The 22,355-nt window shown below is 43.5% G+C and overlaps 1 protein-coding gene across 2 annotated transcripts in view; it reads left to right on the top strand.

Annotated features, from left to right (window-relative positions):
• The first annotated feature begins 390 nt into the window (after positions 1-390).
• The window catches only part of asb14b (ankyrin repeat and SOCS box containing 14b), a 137,246-nt gene continuing 115,281 nt past the window's right edge, over positions 391-22,355 (top strand). For both annotated transcript variants that reach the window (XM_079523239.1, XM_079523240.1), the window contains exons 1-3: positions 391-419; positions 1,755-1,890; positions 3,150-3,202. In XM_079523239.1, the coding sequence (XP_079379365.1) occupies positions 1,763-1,890; positions 3,150-3,202 (181 nt within the window). In that variant the 5' untranslated portion in view covers positions 391-419; positions 1,755-1,762. The remainder of the gene's footprint in view (positions 420-1,754; positions 1,891-3,149; positions 3,203-22,355) is intronic.

The following is a 22,355-nucleotide window of genomic DNA, read 5'->3' on the forward strand; positions in this document are numbered from 1 at the left end:
AAAATCTGTGCCCCCCCCCCCCCCCCCCCTGTGCTGAGAGAGCCTAAAATCGCCTATGCCTGAATGCCATGGCCCCGTGACATGACGTGACACACACACACACACACACACACACACACACACACACACACACACACACACACACACACACACACACACACAGCACAAACACACACACACACACACACACACACACACACACACACACACACACACACAGCACAAACACACACACACACACACACACACACACACACAGCACAAACACACACACAGAGAGAGAGACATTTATAGCAGGCCAGGTATATAAATAGACATGTTTGGGAGCTGAAGAGCTACACGTTGGATACTCTAGTTAGTCTAGTATACCGTTTGGAGGAACCCTGAAGACACACGGCTAGCCCACTGACCCCAAGAAGGTAAACACCCAAAATGAAGTGCAAATTAAAAAAAAAGCCTGTACAGAGAAAATAGAGGCGAACCGTGTTGTGTTGTGCACGAATAACTCATTCTTCTATTCAGAGCGGCAGAAGTATGTGAGAACTTTGTTTTGTATACTTTTGATAAATGGTTAGTGGGCTGTTGTTGTGAATTTCACTATATTCATGTACACTTTGTACAACACGCACCAACACATGAGGTTTATATCCCATGTAGGACTGAGACCAGATTCTACATGAATGTCTTCTAAAATCATGACAGTTTTCAGAAAAACCTCATGTTTCTATATCAGTGGTTCTCAAAGTGTTTTTCACGTCAAAGACCCCAAAAGCTATTATGTGTTTGGCCGCCGACCCCCTTCTGAAAATATGTTGTTCCAGCCAGGGACCCACAGAAGCAACGATTTGAGTTAAAAACAATGTTTCAAAAATAGCAGATCTACAAGCTCGTAGCGCGGCAATCGGTGCCGTGCTATGAGCTTGTAGATCTGCTATTTTTTAACAGCTAAAGTATAACTTAATGCACACCAAAAGGTGTTCCCTTCCTGAATGGGTTTAAAAGGTGCAGCGAGTAATATTTGTTTGCTAATAAGTGTAATAAGCTCTTCTGTTTGCGTAGTAGAGCAGTGGACCCTTATAAACCAAATGGACCCTTACGAGTCCATTTGGTTTCAATGGTTTCAATGGTTTCAAGAGTTACATTTTTGTTAAACATCTGCATTGTTTAAAAAAAATATATATTTTATCCAAACCTCTTATCCAACGATAACAAAATATTCTTTAGTTTTGGCTCTGAGAGCCTATAAGGCTACATCAACACGTTGTGAGCTTGTAGATCGGCTATTTGAACTAGGCCTATTCAAAAATGTTTTTTCAAAATAGTATAAGGGGGGGTTTAGCACTGACTAAAATAACAAATAGGGCCCTAAATCTTGTCAAATGGTGGACCGACCGTGGATCAAATGGCAAATAAATAATGTGATGGAACAAAGATGTGAGCAGGCGAAAGTGGAACTGTGACACTAGAAGCTGATGTATCAGTGGTTTTCAACCTTGTGTGTGTGTGTGTGTGTGTGTGTGTGTGTGTGTGTGTGTGTGTGTGTGTGTGTGTGTGTGTGTGTGTGTGTGTGTGTGTGTGTGTGTGTGTGTGTGTGCGTGCGTGCGTGCGTGCGTGCGTGCGTGCGTGCGTGCGTGCGTGCGTGCGTGCGTGCGTGCGTGCGTGCGTGCGTGCGTGCGTGCGTGCGTGCGTGCGTGCGTGCGTGCGTGCGTGCGTGCGTGCGTGCGTGCGTGCGTGCGTGCGCGCGTGCGTCCCAGACCTCCAGATGAACACAGAAACGGGGGAGAATGTATTTTCTCAGTCGGAGGACTCAGAGGACGAGGATGAAGCCACGCAGTACATCATCGAGCAGAGTCTCATTCAGTATCGCAAACTCAAGGGTTTGAACCCCAGGTGAACTTCTGCTGTTCCTCTTTAAATGATAACACAAACTCAGAGGTTTGCAGTGTTGTTTTTGGCAGCAAACTTCTATTTTAGTTTAGTCATAGTCTTTGGAATGTCATATTTTAGTCACCCGGAATGTTTTAGTGTTAGTCTAGTTTAGTCTAGTCGACTAAATGTCATAAGATTATAGTCGACTAAATCTGCAGTTGATTTAGTCGACTGAAATGTGTTTTGGTGGGCCTTGATGCCGTCGTAATGACTCATTTTACACTTTACACTTGATCGAACGTGTTGTGAGCTTGTAGATCGGCTATTTTCAGCATGCAACCAAGTGTAAAATGACTTGTACTGGATCTCTTGTCCACTAGGCCCTTCCTAAAAAATTTTGTCTAGTTTTTATCTGTTGACGAAATTGTCAATACATTTAGTCTTAGTTTTAGTCATCATAGATTAGGTAGCTTAGTTTTCATTTAGTTTCAGTTTTAGTTTTCGTCAGTGAAAAAAGGTAGTCGACGAACATTTTTCGTCTTGGTTTTAGTAGACAAAAATAACACTGGAGGTTTGAACCCCAGGTGAACTTCTGCTTCTGACTAAGCTTGAGCTTGTAGATCTGCTATTAAAAAGAAATACACATTTCAAACACCCCCCCCCCATATGTTTTATTTACAGTAAATCCATTATCGATTATCTTTTATAATGGATTAAATCGATGAGTTCAGTGGTTCTCAACTAGTGGTGCTTAAATGAGAGAGAGTTTGTATCCAAATTCGTATAGATCTTTAACTCTTGCGAGCGTAAAATTATTACTTTTACACTCTCAAGAGTTAAATTATTATATCTGCATTGCGTTTGCCTGTTATCTCTCCTAATGGTACCAACATCAATACAGTATGGAATTGTGGACACAATCTTATCCAATGACAACAAAATATTCTTTAGTTTCGGGTCTGAGGGGCTAAAACTCATCGAATGGTGGTCCGTGGCTCAAATGCTCAATAAATAATACTGAATTAAATTGATTCGTCCGATGAACTCTTTCACGCCTAATTCTCAATACTAAATCTTTTGAGGGGTGCTAGTCCCTCCTATATTCAGCTATTAGTGTAAATAGCTGTTCGTCCTACACAAACATTAAATTCCCATTGACAATGAATGGAGAATTGACATCATATGTGGACGAGCAAATCGACATGTTGCGTCATGATCGATGTACGATGACAAGAGCGCCCCTCACTTCACATGGGTGTGATTTTTTTCCTTCTCCACAGCGATCTCCTGGTCAGTGAAGATCCCGATGAGATTTTCACCTCCATTAAGGAAGGTGAGTGGAAGGCATTATTTTCACCTCCATTAAAACACAATGAGCGCCGGGATTTCTTTCAAAATAGGAGCTCGGGGTGCCGCGCAGATATGGCAGCTTTTACTCTGGAATTCCGTTCCGTACAAAAACCGGGAGGCATAATGTTGCTTGCTTACCTCGCGATGATTACGATAAAGTCTCTCTAGAAGCGTTGAAGTCAGAAATGAAGACGGAAGTATATACCCATCTGGTCAAAACCATGGAGAGCTCCCTAGATTAGGAGCTACGAGCCTTTCTTTCTGAGCCGTAAACAAGGAAGTGAACGGCAGTGCGCATGCGCGAACAGCAAGGAGAGGCCAACCCACCCAAAAAAATAAAAATAAAATCGGAATTTTAATTTCTTGTTTGATATCAATGAAAAAGCACTAGAACGTGGTAAATGGTGCATTTATATAGCACCTTTATCCAAGGCGCTTTACATAGATTGTGCATTACATTCACACACCGATGGCAGTTACCATGCAAGGCACCAACCAGCACATCAGGAGCAATTAGGGCTTCGGTGTCTTGCTCAAGGACACTTCGACACTAACTCTGGGGGAGCCCACAGGGATCGAACTGGCGACCTTGCGGTTACCATCCGGAAACTCTACCCCTGACCACCGCCGCCCCTTGTGTACGTGTGTACCATCGGTTGGATTAGACATGACGTTTCCACACGTCCTGGGGTCTGAATGTGTTAAGGAAGGTGAGTGGAAGACATTCTCCGTCCGTTTTCCCAGTTCAATAAAAAACAGTTTATTCTGTCTTTCTGGGAGCTCCATTATCACACGACTCTCCTCTTCTATCCTCGCATCATCACCCCCCATCAGTGTTCGACAGGAACAGGAATGTTCTCGAGTATGTTAACTTCTAACCCATTTAGAACGCTAAACCCCTACTACGTAACTACACCTTTCAATTCGGGAACCCCTATGCAATTTTTTGGATGAATACCGTATTTTAGAGAAAACTTCAGGTCAGAATTTGGAAGGTGTTTTTAGAATCGGCCTCAGGTCTAGATGGGTGAAGTATGCACTTCACTTGAGTATTTTCTTTTTCTTTCACTCCAGTTAATTTCAGAGACAAATATAATTGTTTTGACTCCAATATGCATTTCTAGGAACTTATACTGAAATGATTTTTTAATTAACCACTCAACCCATTTAGGCCTGACATCAAAATTAAAATGACTTGTAAGTCATGACAGTTTTCTGAAAAACCTATGTTTCTACAGTATATCAGTAAGGACCCCCAAAAACCGTGTGTAATTGGCCACCGACCCCCATCTGAAAATATGTTGTTCCAGGGAGCCCCCCCCCCCCCCCCCCCGGAAGCAAAGATTGATTTGAGTTAAAAACGTTCGCTCTGAAAGAATATACATATTCGAAGATTTGCGCCACATTTTCACGATAAAAAAATAGATCTACAAGCTCATAGCGCGATATGAGCTTGTAGATCTGCTATTTTTTAACAGCTAAAGTATAACATAATGCTTAACACCAAAAGGGTTCCCGCACAGAATGGGTTTAGACATATTCAAGAATTGTGAACTTAGCCGATCTACGGCTCATCATTACACGTCAGCTCCTGTACTTTTGAATACTTATAATGGGGACTTAACAGAAACATCTCTAAAATAGAAAACCAGCACTCACAGAACTCTCGTTTAAGACGTCATGGTAACCATTCAATGAATTAAAAGTGCCTTCAAACGAGAGTTCCGTGAGCGCTGGTGTTTTCTCTTTTTTTTTTTTTTTTATGTTTTTTTGTGGCTTTCGCCTTTATTTTATATGGAGGGACAGACAGTAGGCTGACAGGAAAATGGGGAGAGAGATGGGGGGAAAACATGCAGTAAAGGCTGAAGGGATCGGGAGTCGAACCCATGGCACACTGCCAGACTGGATTACCAGCCAAGGTGCCTGGACCGCTGAGCCACGGCCCAGGCCTGGTGTTGTCTCTTCGAGAGATTTTTCTGTTATGTTACTTACCCGATCGCACACCCGGTAAATCTTCTCAGAGAGTTTGAGACGAATTGATTTGGAGGTGTGCGAGCTACTACCTTGATGTTAATACTTCATACTATGGGTCAAAAGCAAGTGTTCAAATGCTTCCGTCAAACAGTCTGGAGCAACGGAAGCTCTGATCATGAGTCAAATATAAATGCTTCCGTCAAACAGTCTGGAGCGACGGAAGCTCTGATCATGAGTAAAATATAAATGCTTCCATCATACAGTCTGGAGCAACGGAAGCTCTGATCATGAGTAAAATATAAATGCTTCCGTCATACAGTCTGGAGCAACGGAAGCTCTGATCATGAGTAAAATATAAATCCTTCCGTCAAACAGTCTGGAGCAACGGAAGCTCTGATCATGAGTCAAATATAAATGCTTCCATCATACAGTCTGGAGCAACGGAAGCTCTGATCATGAGTCAAAACGCTTTTGTCATACAGCCTGGAGCAACGGAAGCTCTGATCATGAGTACAATATAAATGCTTCCATCATACAGTCTGGAGCAACGGAAGCTCTGATCATGAGTAAATTATAAATCCTTCCATCATACAGTCTGGCGCAACGGAAGCTCTGTAACCAGCACAGAACACAATTTTGACACAACCCCTTTGAATTTCAAAGGGATCAATTTGGAGCTCCTGGGAAGCTCCAGGAATGAACTAAAAACCTGCAATAATAATAATAATGTAGTGACCAACAAGGAAATTACCCGCCAGTACAATTTAGAAATGTAGCAGAGTGGCTCGCAACTTCAACCTGATGGCCTAAAAGTCTAACATCTCCCCCAAATAAGAGGGAATTCCCTGTGGCTTAGTGGTTAAGATGTTGGCTCTCCACACGGGAGGCCCGGGTTCAAATCCTGGGTTACTCGTACTGGCCGGCCATTCCCTGTGTGAGGTCGAAAGGGAGGTGAGTGTGACAGAGTGGTTCACAACCTCAACCTGATGGCCTGAAAGTCTAATATCTCCCCCGAGTCACAGGGAATTCCCTTTGGCCTAGTGGTTAAAGGGTTAGTTTAGATTTTTGGATCTTAAAGGGATAGTTCAGATTTTTTTAACTTAAGCTGTATGAAATACTTGCCATTAATATAGTGGTTGCAACTGTAATAATTGATTGCCCCGGACTTGTCGCTCCGGTTCAGTCTCTATCCTTTTAATACTCTATGGATACACATGCCGGAGTGGCCCCCACTCCAGTGCCCCCCCCCCACACACACACCAAATGACTTCATATTCACCAAAACTACACCACAACTCACACCATTGGAATCAGACAATAATTAATGTATTTGCAACCACTTGTGATTGATTTATTTTCTGGCAGTGGTAGGAAAAGATCTCATATTTGTTTAAAGTACCACAATTTAGAAATGTAGCAGTGGCTGACAACTTCAACCTGATGGCCTAAAAGTCTAACATCTCCCCCAAACCAGAGGGAGTTCCCTGTGTCTTAGTGGTTAAGATGTTGGCTTTCCACACGGGAGGCCCGGGTTCAAATCCTGGGTTCACTTAATGGCAGAAAGTGTTTCCCTGTGTGAGGTCAGCCTGCTGGCCTGGAAGTCTAATATCTCCCCAGAGCAACAGCGAATTCCCTTTGGGTTAGTTCAGTTTTTGGATCTTAAAACTGTAGGACAGGGTTATCAACTATAGATTAGGCCGGGGGCCACAACTGTAGAATGATTGTGTGTGGGTACACGCACAGTGTGTGTGGGTTCTCAAAATGCATTTTGTGCTCAAACACGAAGATTTATGTATATTGTGATACTGGACACAAAAAATAGTTCCATGATGTGACAGAGGGGTCAAAGTTGAAAGAATGTTAAGTGCTATATTTAAAGCACAACATATACTTTGCAACCACTATATGAATGGCAAGTATTTCCTACAGCTTTAAGTTAAAACAAATCTGAACTAACCCTTTAAGATGTTGGCTTTCCACGCGGGAGACCTGGGTACGATTCCCGGGTGTTACAATAGTAGCCTGGCTAATAAGCCAGACCGCATCAGCCGTTGGCAAAAAATTGCCTGCCGGCGGATTACGGTCTGGAGAGGCTCAATTGTATGCCCATTTCCTACACCAGAGAACTGGTGTGGCCAATCGGGACACACTATGCAATATGGGCGGGCTTTGGTACAGTGACATTCAACGCTTGAGACCTTTGACTGACAGTAGCTCTAACCAATTGCGTCAAAGAGAAAATGTTTGAACCCGCCCCCCGGGAAACAAGATCCATACACAGCATCTCCAGACTCAAATACCACACGACAGTGTGATTTGAGTCTGGCTTATTAGCCAGGATATTACAATAGTGCCATGACCCGGATCAGGTTTCCCCGTGCCCTGTGGGTGGAGGTCAAAAGGGGGGAGGGTAAGTGTTTTGGCACAAAACATTTTTCCGCCTTCATCCAAGGTGCTTTACATAGATTGTGCACCGACGGCAGTGGAAACCATGCAAGGCACCAACCTGCACATCGGGAGCAATTAGGGGTTCAGAGTCTTGCTCAAGGACACTTCGACACTGACTCTGGGGGAGCCCAGGTTTGAACTGGCAACCTTGCGGTTGTCATCCGTCCACTCTACCCCTGAGCCGCCACCGCCGGGGGAATGAGTGGACAAATACATGGGGGTCCTTGACTAGCCTCGTGAAGCCATACTAATATCACTGTGGATATTAGTATGGCTCCCCTCTGTGTTTACATTTTTCCCAAGGGGCGGTTAGAAAAAAGATTCAAATGGACTCTATTGGTTAGACCTACACACATACTGGGCCCTGGTTTGGGCCTTACATGTTTTATTGTGCAAAATTGATCAGCGTTATTATCAGGATCAGTGAATCAATCAATCATGATGATGTGTGATTGATCAGTGATTTATTTTCTCTGGCAGTGGTGGGAGAAGATCTCAGATTTGTTGTAAGTACCACAATTTAGAAATGTAGCAGTGGCTGTGCTGCTGACGACCTCAGCCTGATGGCCTAAAAGCCTAACATCTCTCCCAAATCAGAGGGAATTCCCTGTGGCTTAGTGGTTAAGATGTTGGCTTTCCACACCGGAGGCCCGGGTTCAAATCCTGGGTTTGCATATAGTGGGGGACAGAATCCCCGTGTGAGGTCAAAAAGGAGGTGAGTGTGTCAGAGTGGCTCACAACCTCATCCTGATGGCCTGAAAGTCTAATATCTCCCCCGAGTCACAGGGAATTCCCTTTGGCTTATTAGGCTAGTTGTTAAAGGGTTAGTTCCGATTTTTGGACTTCAAGGACCACTTCACCACTTTTCAAACTACATTCATATAATTGGTTTCTACTCCGTCTGTGTTGCATAGTAGGGCTGTGGGCAGTTCAGAAACCCATCTATCAGGGACAAAAATATAAATATAAAAACTGGTTAAAAAAAAATCTGCCCATCGATGAGGTCACTGGTGGATGGGTTTTTTAACTGCCCACAGCCCTCCTATGAAACACAGACACAAAATGTGTGGTATTTTTCCATGAACATTCGTGATATGAATTTGAAGTGCTATGTGAAATATGTCTGATCTAACCCTTTAAACAGTAATATAAGCCAAAGGGAATTTCCTGTGACTCAGGGGAGATATTAGACTTTCAGGCCATCATGCTGAGGTTGTGATAGTAGGGCGGATAACTTGCAAATTACAGGAGAATCGTTCACTTGCGGATACAAGCACCAAAATTGGCACACATACTCCTTAGGGGTTGCTCTTTTGAGAAAACCACTGTGCCAAAAAAAAATTCAAGATGGCGGCCATTTTTCAATTGAATATACAGTAATATTGCATTTCGCAATAAAATCCCATAGATTTGTCCTATTTGAATGATCTTGGTGTCAAATCATACATTTTTCACTATGTAGATTCCAAGTTTGGACCCATGGACTTACTCACTGGCTTCCTTGTACCATATATCAGTCCCGGAATCCTAATATTCTGCTGAATTAGAGGTTTGTGTTATGTCTGACTCCGGTGAAATGGATGGCAGTGTATTTCTTAGTATTGTTAGTTGTTTAGTATGTGTGTGTGTGTGTGTGTGTGTGTGGGGGGGGGGGGGGGGGGGGGTGTTGTAATGTAGTAGCTCAACAGAGCGGATGTCAACGCACAGCCAGGGCACACTGGTGGCACCGCTGCTGTGAAACTCAGCATGGGGTTCAGTATCAGCTGAGTAATTAGTTTGGTGTAGCTAAATGATTACTTCAGTGTCCCAAATGCTGTCTAATAAGCCCCGCATCAGTTAGCTAGTGTAGATTACATGGAGTTTATGATGTTTAGTTAGACATTGGAACTCTACTCCAGGACAGTGGTTGGACAGGAGCCCTTTTGGAGGCAGGGATAGCATCTCCTGGGACAGCAGATTCATTTCTGACAGCTTCAAACATCACTAGGACACGACAGATGCACCAGATAACAGCATGCAGTCTGTACAAGCTTCTGAAGGCATCCTACACAGACTACTTGATAGAGACAGATAAACAACCCGAAGAGGTGCCTAGCTTCGAAGCTTGGTGTGAGCAGCGCAAACAGGAAAGTCCCCAGTTTCTTTTCTGGTATATGGTGCTGTCAATGGAACTGGTGATCCTCTTGTTGATCCGATCTTTCAGAGAAGCCAACTTCTTCCTGTACTGTCAGTCACTGGCTGAGCTGCTACCATACTTCTTTGCAAACAACAATGTTCACTATGCAAGGTGGCTTACGATCCACTACAGAGACATGGTGACCCTGGGACAGAAGCATCCTCAGCTGGCTCAGGAGTTCCAGAGCGGAAACTTTGTTGTACATAAATCGAGCCGACAGTTCTCAGCAATGGCTATTGACCAAGCTCACGAGCAGGCCAACGCTGTCATTAAGGCAGACGGGGGTGCGATTGGCGTGACTGAAGATCCATCAGCACTGAGAAGATGGATGATAGCTGGTCCTGAAGTCAGCCACTTGGTTTCACAGTATGAGGCAGCATGTGGGGCCAAAGAGGGTACTAAACACACCAGCCATCATGAGGAGACAGAACGAGTACAAAGAGGGTTCCTTGAGAAAGTAGAAAAGCTCTCACAAGCCATGAAAGATATGGGCAATCCTTTCCAGGAGGAGAGTCAGGATCTGCTTTCGCTTGATACAAAGGATATTGCTCACCCCACTGCTGCTGAGCTGATTGGCACACACCTTGAGAAAGGCAAGGTCCGTTTCCAGACGTTTATGAAGGGACTGGAGGGGAAAGAAGAATCCACCTTCTATGAAACAATCAAGAGGAATAGGGTTGACTTCTTTCGACAGGTACCAGCCACTGTTGGCTCTTCAAAGCAAAAAGTGCTGAAGGCAGACTGTCAACTGTTCTCCAAGCTGTTCATATCATGCCAGAGCAGAGAGTGTGACTTGAAGGAGTTCTTCCGTCATGAGAACCAGTCACATCCTGCTGCCCTCAGTGATGGTGGAAAGCTCCACACATGTCAGAAATCCCACCTCACTACCATTCTTGAGAGCCAAGTTACAATCCCTGAGGCAGAGCCATACGCTGACACCATCATCATTGATGGTGCAGCGTTGGTGAACAGTCTGCCTCCAAGGAGTTCAAAGACGTTCGAAGAGTACGCAATGCTCGATGTCCTTCCTACAATAAAAGCATACTCTACCAAGTACAAGAGAACAGACATGATGTTTACCGGCCATGTAGTCTGAAAGCTGAAACTAGATCAAAGCAAGGACATGGGGTGAGACGCAGGGTGACAGGTTTGGGCAAAATTCCCACAAAATGGCAAAACTTTCTGAGAGAAAATGACAACAAAGCCGAGCTATTCAACTTTCTGGCTGATAAGATAGCATGTGTGGCCTCACCAAATGTGGTAATTGTGACCAAGGAAGAAGATGCTATCAGTAACAGCACTATCAATCTGGCTGGGGTGGCACCATGCAGCCACGAAGAAGCTGACACACGGATCTTTGTGCATGCCAGGCATGCCACAGAAGCAGGCAGCAAGGTCATCATGGTCAAAGCAAACGACACAGATGTTGTCGTCATTGCAGTCAGTGTTCTGCAGGCACTTCAGGAGCTCGGTCTGCAGCAGCTGTGGGTTGCTTTTGGCCAAAGACAGAACTTGAAGTGGATTCCTGTTCATGACCTGTGTTGCACTCTTGCAGAAAAGAGCAAAGGGATGCTCTTCTTCCATGCCTTCACTGGCTGCGATGTTGTTTCAGCATTCCGTGGCAAAGGGAAGAAGTCTGCTTTGGCAAACCTGGAATGTTTGTGATGAGGCTTCCGGTGTCTTCAGCAAACTCAGCCATTACCCACCTGTAGTGGATGATGAAGACCTGAAAACCTTGGAGAAGTTCGTTGTCGTGATGTACGACAGATCCAGCACTGCTGAAGGTGTCGATGATGCGAGGTTGGACATGTTTGCTCGGAAGCAGAGGCCATACGAATCCATTCCTCCAACCCGATCAGCATCTGGAGTCAGTCAACAGTATGTCAACCAGAAATGCAGACTCCTGAAAACTGGGGCTGGACCAAGAAAGGAGATCTGTGGCAGATTGTTTGGACAGAGCTCCCACCCATTGCAGAGAGTTGCCAGCAGCTGACCAAGTGTGGATGCAAATCGGAATGCTGCAATCGATGCAAATGCTACTCCTTTGGTCTGACCTGCACGGCACTGTGCAGCTGCAGGTGCGAGGTTTAGAAGCGTTGTAGTATAGTCCTACTCATCCAAGCAGCAAGACAGTAAGTGAAAAACAAGTATAGGCCTACTGCGCCTACTTGTGAAAAAAATAAAAAAATAAAAAAATAATAATAAAAAATAATAAAAAATAATACCTCCTGCCTCGACGGGATCATCACCTTATTGTGGTGAGGCAGTTTGCGTGTCTCCATGACCCCTAGAGCTATGTCGGCAGGAGTCTTGTACTCCTGGCAGGGTTACCCAAGTCGAACAGGTCAAAGGTAGACTAGACAAAGAGTGATCCCACGGCGCCATGTACCATGCATTTTAGCCGAGTCAGCTGATACTGAATCCCATGCTGAGTTTCACAGCAACGGTGCCACCAGTGGCTGTGTGTTGACATCCACTCTGTTGAGCTACTACATTACACCCCCCCCCCCCCCCCCCCCCCCCACACACACACACACACACACACACACACACACACATAACATCTAATTATACTAAGATATAAACTGCCATCCATTTTACCGGAGTCAGACATAACACAAACCTCTAATTTAGCAGAATATTAGGATTCCGGGACTGATATATGGTACAAGGAAGCCAGTGAGTAAGTCCATGGGTCCAAATTTGGAATCTACATAGTGAAAAATGTATGATTTGACACCAAGATCATTCAAATAGGACAAGTCTATGGGATTTTATTGCGAAATACAATATTACTGCATATTCAGTGGCAGCCATCTTGAAAAATGGCCGCCATCTTGAATTTTTTTTGGCACAGTGGTTTTCTCAAAAGAGCAACCCCTAAGGAGTATGTGTGCCAATTTTGGTGCTTGTATCTGCAAGTGAACGATTATTACCGCTATCTGCCCCGCTATGAGCCACTCTGACACACTCAGTGTTTTGAATTTACACGGGGAATACTCATCCCCATATAACCCGGTCCCAAGATTTGAACCCAGGTCTCCCGTGTGGAAAGCCAACATCTTAACCACTAAGCCAAAGGGAATTCCCTCTGCTTCTGGGGAGATGTTAGACTTTTAGAAATAGGTCAACAATAAAAATGACACTAGTTTTGTGGATTAATTTATTTTTAATGACCCCCAGGCCCCCAACAAATGACCAGAACTACTTAATATCCACCAAATGTATTTCATTCATTTAATTTTATTTTTATTTTGCACCTACTAGTGTATCACAGTACAGTACAAATTATATCAGAATAATAATTAATGAATTTATAATACATTTGTCTGATACACCCATGGGCGAAAAGGTACAGGATTTCCCACAGCTTTAACTCCAAAAATCTGAACTAACCCTTTAAGATGTTGACTTTCCCACACGGGAGACCTGGGTTCGAATCCCCGGTGGTGCCGTGACCGGATCAGGTTTCCCCGTTGGAGAAATGTAGCAGTGGATCACAACCATAGCCTGATGGCCTAAAATTCTAATATATCCCCTTATTCAGAGGGAATTCCCTTTGGCTTAGTGGTTAAGATGTTGGCTTTCCACATGGGAGACTGGTGTTCAAATCCTGGTTTAATATGTGCTGTTCCTAACTTATTCCCTGTGTGAGGTCAAAAGGGAGGTGAGTGTGTCAGAGTGGCTCACAACCTCAGCCTGATGACCTGAAAGTCTAATATCTCCCCCGAGTCACAGGGAATTCCCTTTTTGTTTTTGTTCAGATTTTAGGACTTAAAGCTGTACGGAAATACTTGCAAAGCTATTAATTGATTGCAATGAGTCCCGTGGTGGGAGTTCTGGTCTGGTTATGTTCCGGTCATTGGCTTAATAAAAAGAACATCTCCCCCAAATCATTATTACTACTGTCATTATGGTAATCTCACACTTAATATCGCACACACTATACATGTAACTGTCATTAGCCCTCTTATTATTCACACCATACCTGTAACTGTCATTAGCCCACTTATTATTCCCAGAATTGTATTTTATTTATTGATTGATTGATTGATTTAATTTCTTCCAGGGGCCACAAGGGGGCGCCAGCAGTTGATCACCACTGCTGTAGGAAATAGCCTACTTGCCATTAATATAGTGGTTGCAAAGGTATTCTGTCAGAGCTCCCTGTGTCCGCTAACACAGGAGGCTGACAGAACCTTCACTAAAACATCCTGGATAACGTTTGTTCAACGTTGACCCCTCTGTCACATGGAACTATGGTTTTGTGCTGCTGCTGGCGTAGTGATTCTGGACACAAAAAATAGTTCCATGCTTAACACCAAAAGGGGTTCACGCACAGAATGGGTTTAGACATATTCAAGAATTGTGAACTTAGCCGATCTACATGCTCATCATTACACGTCAGCTCCTGTACTTTTGAATACTTATAATGGGGACTTAACAGAAACATCTCTAAAATAGAAAACCAGCACTCACAGAACTCTCGTTTAAGACGTCATGGTAACCATTCAATGAATTAAAAGTGCCTTCAAACGAGAGTTCCGTGAGTGCTGGTGTTTTCGCTTTTATTTTTATTTGTAATGTTTTTTTTGTGGCTTTCGCTTTCATTTTATATGGAGGGACAGACAGTAGGCTGACAGGAAAATGGGGAGAAAGATGGGGAGAACATGCAGTAAAGGCTGTCGGGATCGGGAGTCGAACCCGTGGCACACTGCCAGACTGGATTGCCAACCAAGGTGCCTGGACCACTGAGCCATGGCCCAGGCCTGGTGTTTTCTCTTTGAGAGATTTTTCTGTTATGTTACTTACCCGACCACACACCCGGTAAAACTTCTCAGAGAGTTTGAGACAATTTGATTTGGAGGTGTGCGAGCTACTACCTTGATGTTAATACTTCATACTACGGTTCAAAAGCAAGTACTCCTGTTACCTCAAGTACTGTATATGGTCTCGCATTGCCAGGCTGTTTCCTCTCGCAGTGTTCAAATGCTTCCGTCAAACAGTCTGGAGCAACGGAAGCTCTGATCATGAGTAAAATATAAATCCTTCCATCATACAGTCTGGAGCAATGGAAGCTCTGTAACCATGCAGCACAGAACACAATTTTGACACAACCCCTTTGAAGTGCAAAGGGGTCAATTTAGAGCTACTGGGAAGCTCCAGGAATGAACTAAAAACCTGCAATGATAATAATAATGTATGTATAAAAGTGGCTCGCAACTTCAACCTGGTGGCCTAAAAGTCTAACATCTCCCCCCAATAAGAGGGAATTCCCTGTGGCTTAGTGGTTAAGATGTTGGCTCTCCACACGGGAGGCCCGGGTTCAAATCCTGGGTTACATGTACTGGCATTTCCCTGTGTGAGGTCAAAAGGGAGGTGAGTGTGTCAGAGTGGCTCACAACCTCAGCCTGATGACCTGAAAGTATAATATCTCCCCCAAGTCACAGGGAATTCCCTTTTTGTTTTTGTTCAGATTTTAGGACTTAAAGCTGTATGGAAATACTTGCCATTAATATAGTTGTTGCAAAGCTATGAATTGATTGCCATGAGTCCCGTGGTGGGAGTTCTGGTCTGGTTATGTTCCGGTCATTGGCTTAATAAAAAGAACATCTCCCCCAAATCATTATTACTACTGTCATTATGGTAATCTCACACTTAATATCGCACACACCATACATGTAAATGTCATTAGCCCTCTTATTATTCACACCATACATGTAACTGTCATTAGCCCTCTTATTATTCACACCATACATGTAACTGTCATTAGCCCTCTTATTATTCACACCATACATGTAACTGTCATTAGCCCTCTTATTATTCACACCATACCTGTAACTGTCATTAGCCCACTTATTATTCCCAGAATTGTATTTTATTTATTGATTGATTGATTGATTTAATTTCTTCCAGGGGCCACAAGGGGGCGCCAGCAGTTGATCACCACTGCTGTAGGAAATAGCCTACTTGCCATTAATATAGTGGTTGCAAAGGTATTCTGTCAGAGCTCCCTGTGTCCGCTAACACAGGAGGCTGACAGAACCTTCACTAAAACATCCTGGATAACGTTTGTTCAACGTTGACCCCTCTGTCACATGGAACTATGGTTTTGTGCTGCTGCTGGCGTAGTGATTCTGGACACAAAAAATAGTTCCATGCTTAACACCAAAAGGGGTTCACGCACAGAATGGGTTTAGACATATTCAAGAATTGTGAACTTAGCCGATCTACATGCTCATCATTACACGTCAGCTCTTTGTACTTTTGAATACTTATAATGGGGACTTAACAGAAACATCTCTAAAATAGAAAACCAGCACTCACAGAACTCTCGTTTAAGACGTCATGGTAACCATTCAATGAATTAAAAGTGCCTTCAAACGAGAGTTCCGTGAGTGCTGGTATTTTCTCTTTTTTTTTTAATGTTTTTTTGTGGCTTTCGCCTTTATTTTATATGGAGGAGAGAAATGGAAAATGGGGAGAGAGATGGGGGGAAGACATGCAGTAAAGGCTGTCGGGATCAGGAGTTGACCCCTTTGAATTTCAAAGGGATCAATTTATAGCCCCTGGGAAGCTCCAGGAATTAACTAAAAACCTGCAATAATAATAATAATGTAGTGACCAACAGGGAAATTACCCGCCAGTACAATTTAGAAATGTAGCAGAGTGGCTCGCAACTTCAACCTGATGGCCTAAAAGTCTAACATCTCTTCGGCCTAGTGGTTAAAGGATTAGTTTAGATTTTTGGATCTTAAAGGGATAGTTCAGATTTTTTTAACTTAAGCTGTATGAAATACTTGCCATTAATATAGTGGTTGCAACTGTATTAATTGATTGCCCCGGACTTGTCGCTCCGGTTCAGTCTCTATCCTTTTAATACTCTATGGATACACATGCCAGAGTGGCCCCCACTCCAGTGCCCCCCCCCCCACCCCCCCCCCACCAAATGACTTCATATTCACCAAAACTACACCACAACTCCCACCATTGGAATCAGACAATAATTAATGTATTTGCAACCACTTGTGATTGATTTATTTTCTGGCAGTGGTAGGAAAATATCTCATATTTGTTTAAAGTACCACAATTTAGAAATGTAGCAGTGGATCACAACTTCAACCTGATGGCCTAAAAGTCTAACATCTCTCCCAAACCAGAGGGAGTTCCCTGTGGCTCAGTGGTTAAGATGTTGGCTTTCCACACAGGAGGCCCGGGTTCAAATCCTGGGTTCACCTAATGGCAGAAAGTGTTTCCCCGTGTGAGGTCAGCCTGCTGGCCTGAAAGTCTAATATCTCCCCAGAGCTACAGGGAATTCCCTTTGTGTTAGTTCAGTTTTTTGGATCTTAAAGCTGTAGGACAGGGTTATTCAACTATAGATTAGGCCGGGGACCACAACTGTAGAATGATTGTGTGTGGGTACACGCACAGCGTGTGTGGGTTCTCAAAATGCATTTTGTGCTCAAACACGAAGATTTATGTATAGTTCTGCAGTGTGATACTGGACACAAAAAATAGTTCCATGATTTGACAGAGGGGTCAAAGTTGAAAGAATGTTAAGTGCTATATTTAAAGCACAACATATACTTTGCAACCACTATATGAATGGCAAGTATTTCCTACAGCTTTAAGTTAAAACAAATCGGAACTAACCCTTTAAGATGTTGGCTTTCCATGTGGGAGACCTGGGTACGATTCCCAGGTGTTACAATAGTAGCCTGGCTAATAAGCCAGACCGAATCAGCCGTTGGCAAAAAATAAAATTGCCTGCCGGCGGATTACGGTCTGGAGAGGCTCAACTGTACGCCCATTTCCTACACCAGAGAACTGGTGTGGCCAATCGGGACACGCTATGCAATATGGGCGGGCTTTGGTACAGTGACATTCAATGCTTGAGACCTTTGACTGACAGTAGCTCTAACCAATTGCGTCAAAGAGAAAATGTTTGAACCCGCCCCCCCCGGGAAACAAGATCCATACACAGCATCTCCAGACTCAAATACCACACGACAGTGTGATTTGAGTCTGGCTTATTAGCCAGGCTATTACAATAGTGCCGTGACCCGGATCAGGTTTCCCCGTGCCCTGTGGATGGAGGTCAAAATGGGGGAGGCAGTGTTTTGGCACAAAACATTTTTCCGCCTTCATCCAAGGTGCTTTACATAGATTGTGCACCGATGGCAGAGGAAACCATGCAAGGCACCAACCTGCACATCGAGAGCAATTAGGGGTTCAGAGTCTTGCTCAAGAACACTTCGACACTAACTCTGGGGGAGCCCGGGTTTGAACTGGCAACCTTGCAGTTGTCATCCAGCCACTCTACCCCTGAGCCGCCGCCACCGGGGGAATGAGTGGACAAATACATGGGGGTCCTTGACTAGCCTCGTGAAGCCATACTAATATCACTGTGGATATTAGTATGGCTCCCCTCTGTGTTTACATTTTTCCCAAGGGGCGGTTAGAAAAAAGATTCAAATGGACTCTATTGGTTAGACCTACACACATACTGGGCCCTGGTTTGGGCCTTACATGTTTTATTGTGCAAAATTGATCAGCGTTATTATCAGGATCAGTGAATCAATCAATCGTGATGATGTGTGATTGATCAGTGATTTATTTTCTGGCAGTGGTGGGAGAAGATTTCAGATTTGTTGTAAGTACCACAATTTAGAAATGTAGCAGTGGCTGTGCTGCTGACGACCTCAGCCTGATGGCCTAAAAGCCTAACATCTCCCCCAAATCAGAGGGAATTCCCTGTGGCTTAGGCCTAGTTCACACCTACACAACAAATGTTTGGTCCGTGTGTGATGCCTGATTGCTTTTTGATTGCTGCTCCAATTCATTTTCAATGGGAGTCACATGGTTTGACCAAACATTTTTGTTTGATGAGGGGGGAGCAATCATTAATCAGCGATCAAACACAAATGTTTGATCAAACCATGTGACTCCCATTGGAAAAGCATTGTGGTGGCCCAAAAAAACAAAAAAACGACCAAACATTGCTTGATTGGTGTTTGGTACGTGTGAATGAGGCCTTAGGCCTAGTTCACACCTACACAACAAATGTTTGGTCCGTGTGTGATGCCTGATTGCTTTTTGATTGCTGCTCCAATTCATTTTCAATGGGAGTCACATGGTTTGACCAAACATTTTTGTTTGATGAGGGGGGAGAAATCAGCAATCAGCGATCAAACACAAATGTTTGATCAAACCATGTGACTCCCATTGGAAAAGCATTGTGGTGGCCCAAAAAAACAAAAAAACGACCAAACATTGCTTGATTGGTGTTTGGTACGTGTGAATGAGGCCTTAGTGGTTAAGATGTTGGCTTTCCACACGGGAGGCCCGGGTTCAAATCCTGGGTTTGTATATAGTGGGGGAGAGAGCGATGAAAATCCCTGTGTGAGGTCAAAAGGGAGGTGAGTGTGTCAGAGTGACTCACAACCTCAGCCTGATGACCTGAAAGTCTAATATCTCCCCCGAGCTACAGGGAATTCCCTTTGGCTTATTAGTTGTTAAAGGGTTAGTTCCGATTTTTGGACTTCAAGGACCACTTCACTTTTCAACCTACCTTCATATAATTGGACCACAAATTGTTTCTACTCGGTCTGTGTCGCATAGGAGGGCTGTGGGCAGTTCAGAAACCCGTCCATCTGCAGTGACATATAAAAATATAAATATAAAAACTGGTTAAAAACAAAATCTGACCATCGATGAGGTCACTGGTGGATGGGTTTTTTAACTGCCCACAGCCCTCCTATGAAACACAGACACAAAATGTGTGGTATTTTTCCATGAACATTCGTGATATGAATTTGAATTTGAAGTGCTATATGCGAAATATGTCTGATCTAACCCTTTAAACAGTAACATAATTTAAGCCAAAGGGAATTCCCTCTGATTCTGGAGAGATGTTAGACTTTTAGAAATAGGTCAACAATAAAAATGACACTAGTTTTTTGGATTCATTTATTTTGAATGACCCCCAGGCCCCCACCAAATGACCAGAACTACTTAATATTCACCAAAAGTATTTCATTCATTTAATTTAATTTTTATTTTGCACTAGCATTAGTGTATCACAGTACAGTACAAATTATATCAGAATATTAATTAATTTATAATTCATAATACATTTGTCTGATACACCCATGTTAGTCTAGTCTACGGACCCCCATTGAATGGCATTTTTGTCGCTGGGACCCCCAAATGATATTGTAAAATCAATGTTAATTTAACTCTGAGTGTACAAATGGCACAACATTTGGTTCCATTTGTACACTCCCATAACATAATTTGTTAGACCCATAAGGGTCCATTTGGTTCCAAACTATTATTTAGCTGGGGACCCCCTGGAACTCTCTCAAGGACCCCTGGGAACCACTGCCATACACACAGACTTGTACACTGAATAAATTCATATAGAGTTAAATTAACACTGAGGGTTTTTTATCTTAATTGACAAAGCACTTGTTAACTGTTCGATCAATTGCCTAATGACTAACTAAAAAATAAAAAATAAATAAAAAAACAGGAGCGGGATGGGAGCGGGAGTAATTTCGAGTGGGAGCGGGATGGGATCAGGAGTCATTCTACAGGAGTGGGACAGGATGGGATCTTTTTTTTTAACTCTGGCCCAGGATTGGGACAGGACAGGATTTTTTCTGTGGGAGTGGGACAGGACAGGAGTGAAAATCCACTCCCATGTCAGTCTCTAGTGTGCACGTGTGTTATGGGTAGAAATAGGTCAACAATAAAAATGACACTAGTTTTGTGGATTAATTTATTTTGAATGACCCCAGTTTCCCCGTGGGAGGAATGTAGCAGTGGATCACAACCTCAGCCTGATGGCCTAAAAGTCTAATATCTCCCCTGATTCAGAGGGAATTCCCTGTGGTTTAGTTGTTAAGATGTTGGCTTTCCACACGGGAGACTGGGGTTCAAATCCTGGTTTAATAAGTTGGTCCAAAATTCCCCGTGTGAGGTCAAAAGGGAGGTGAGTGTGTCAGAGTGTCTCACAACCTCAGCATGATGACCTGAAAGTCTAATATCTCCCCTGAGTCACAGGGAATTCCCTTTTTGTTTTTGTTCAGATTTTTGTACTTAAAGCTGTACAGAAAATATAGTGGTTGCAAAGCTATTAATTGATTGCCTGAGTCCCGTGGCAGGAGTTCTGGTCTGGTTTTGTTCCTGTCATTGGCTTAAAAGTCTAACATCTACCCCAAATCAGAGGGAATTCCCTTTGGCTTAGTGGTTAAGATGTTGACTTTCCACATGAGAGGCCCAAGTTCAAATCCAGTAATGGCTGTGTGACAGTGTGAGGTCAAAAGGGAGGTGAGTTTATCAGTGGATCACAACCTCAGCCTGATGACCTGAAAGTCTAATATCTCCCCTGAGTCACAGGGAAGTCCCTTTGGCCTAGTGGTTAAAGGGTTAGTTCAGGTTGTTGTACTTGCCATTCATATAGTGGTTGCAAAGTTATTAATTGATTGCCTGAGTCCTGTGGCCAGACACAAATCTGGCGGTGCAAAAAAAGAAAAACAAATGCCAGTATGTCCAAGCCAGGCTAGGTGGGGGTCACTGAGGATACATTTGTAAAAGGGAATTCCCTGTGACTCGCGGGAGCTACAGCTTGGTAGACTACAGATAACCAACACACCAACGTAGCGGACACAAAATGTATGCTTATTAACAGATAAACATCGGCTACTGCCATTGGTTAATGTCATTTTATTTGCCGATACAGAGTTTGTTCAACTTTGACCCCTCTGTCACATGGAACTATGGTTTTGTGCTGCAGTGCTGGAGTAGTGATACTGGACACAAAAAATAGTTCCATGTGACAGAAGGGTCAAAGTTGAAGGGGTTAACTTATATATGGTGCGCTATATGGTAGAAATAGGTCAACAATACAAATGACACACTAGTTTTGTGGATTCATTTATTGGCCCCACCAAAATGGAACTACTTAATATTCACCAGAACTATTTCATTTCATTTTTATTTCTCACATTTAAGTGTATTACAGTACAAATTATATCAGAGAATAATAATTTATTTATAATTTATAATACATTTGTCTGATACACCCTTGGGCAAAAAGGAGCAGGATTTCCCACAGCTTTAAGTAAAAAAAATCTGAACTAACCCTTTAAGATGTTGGCTTTCCCACACAGGTTTGAATCCCATGTGGTGCCGTGACCCGGATCAGGTTTCCCCGTGGGAGGAACGTAGCAGTCGATCACAACCTCAGCCTGATGGCCTAAAAGTATAATATCTCCCCTGATTCAGAGGGAGTTCCCTGTGGCTTAGTGGTTAAGATGTTGGCTTTCCACATGGGAGGCCCACATGACGTTGGTGGCCATTTTATCACCGGAAAGATTAGCCTCCAGGATGGAACCTAGGTAGGTAATTTCATCTTTACGTGTGATAACATTGTCACCCACTTTAACCAAGAAGCCATTTGCCCTGCTGAGATTACTATTAGAGCCAAAGAGAATGGATTCAGTTTTTCCCAGGTGTAAAGATAGTTTGTTAT

Source organism: Electrona antarctica, assembly GCF_951216825.1.
Source record: "Electrona antarctica genome assembly, chromosome: 2".
Classification (NCBI taxonomy): domain Eukaryota; kingdom Metazoa; phylum Chordata; class Actinopteri; order Myctophiformes; family Myctophidae; genus Electrona; species Electrona antarctica.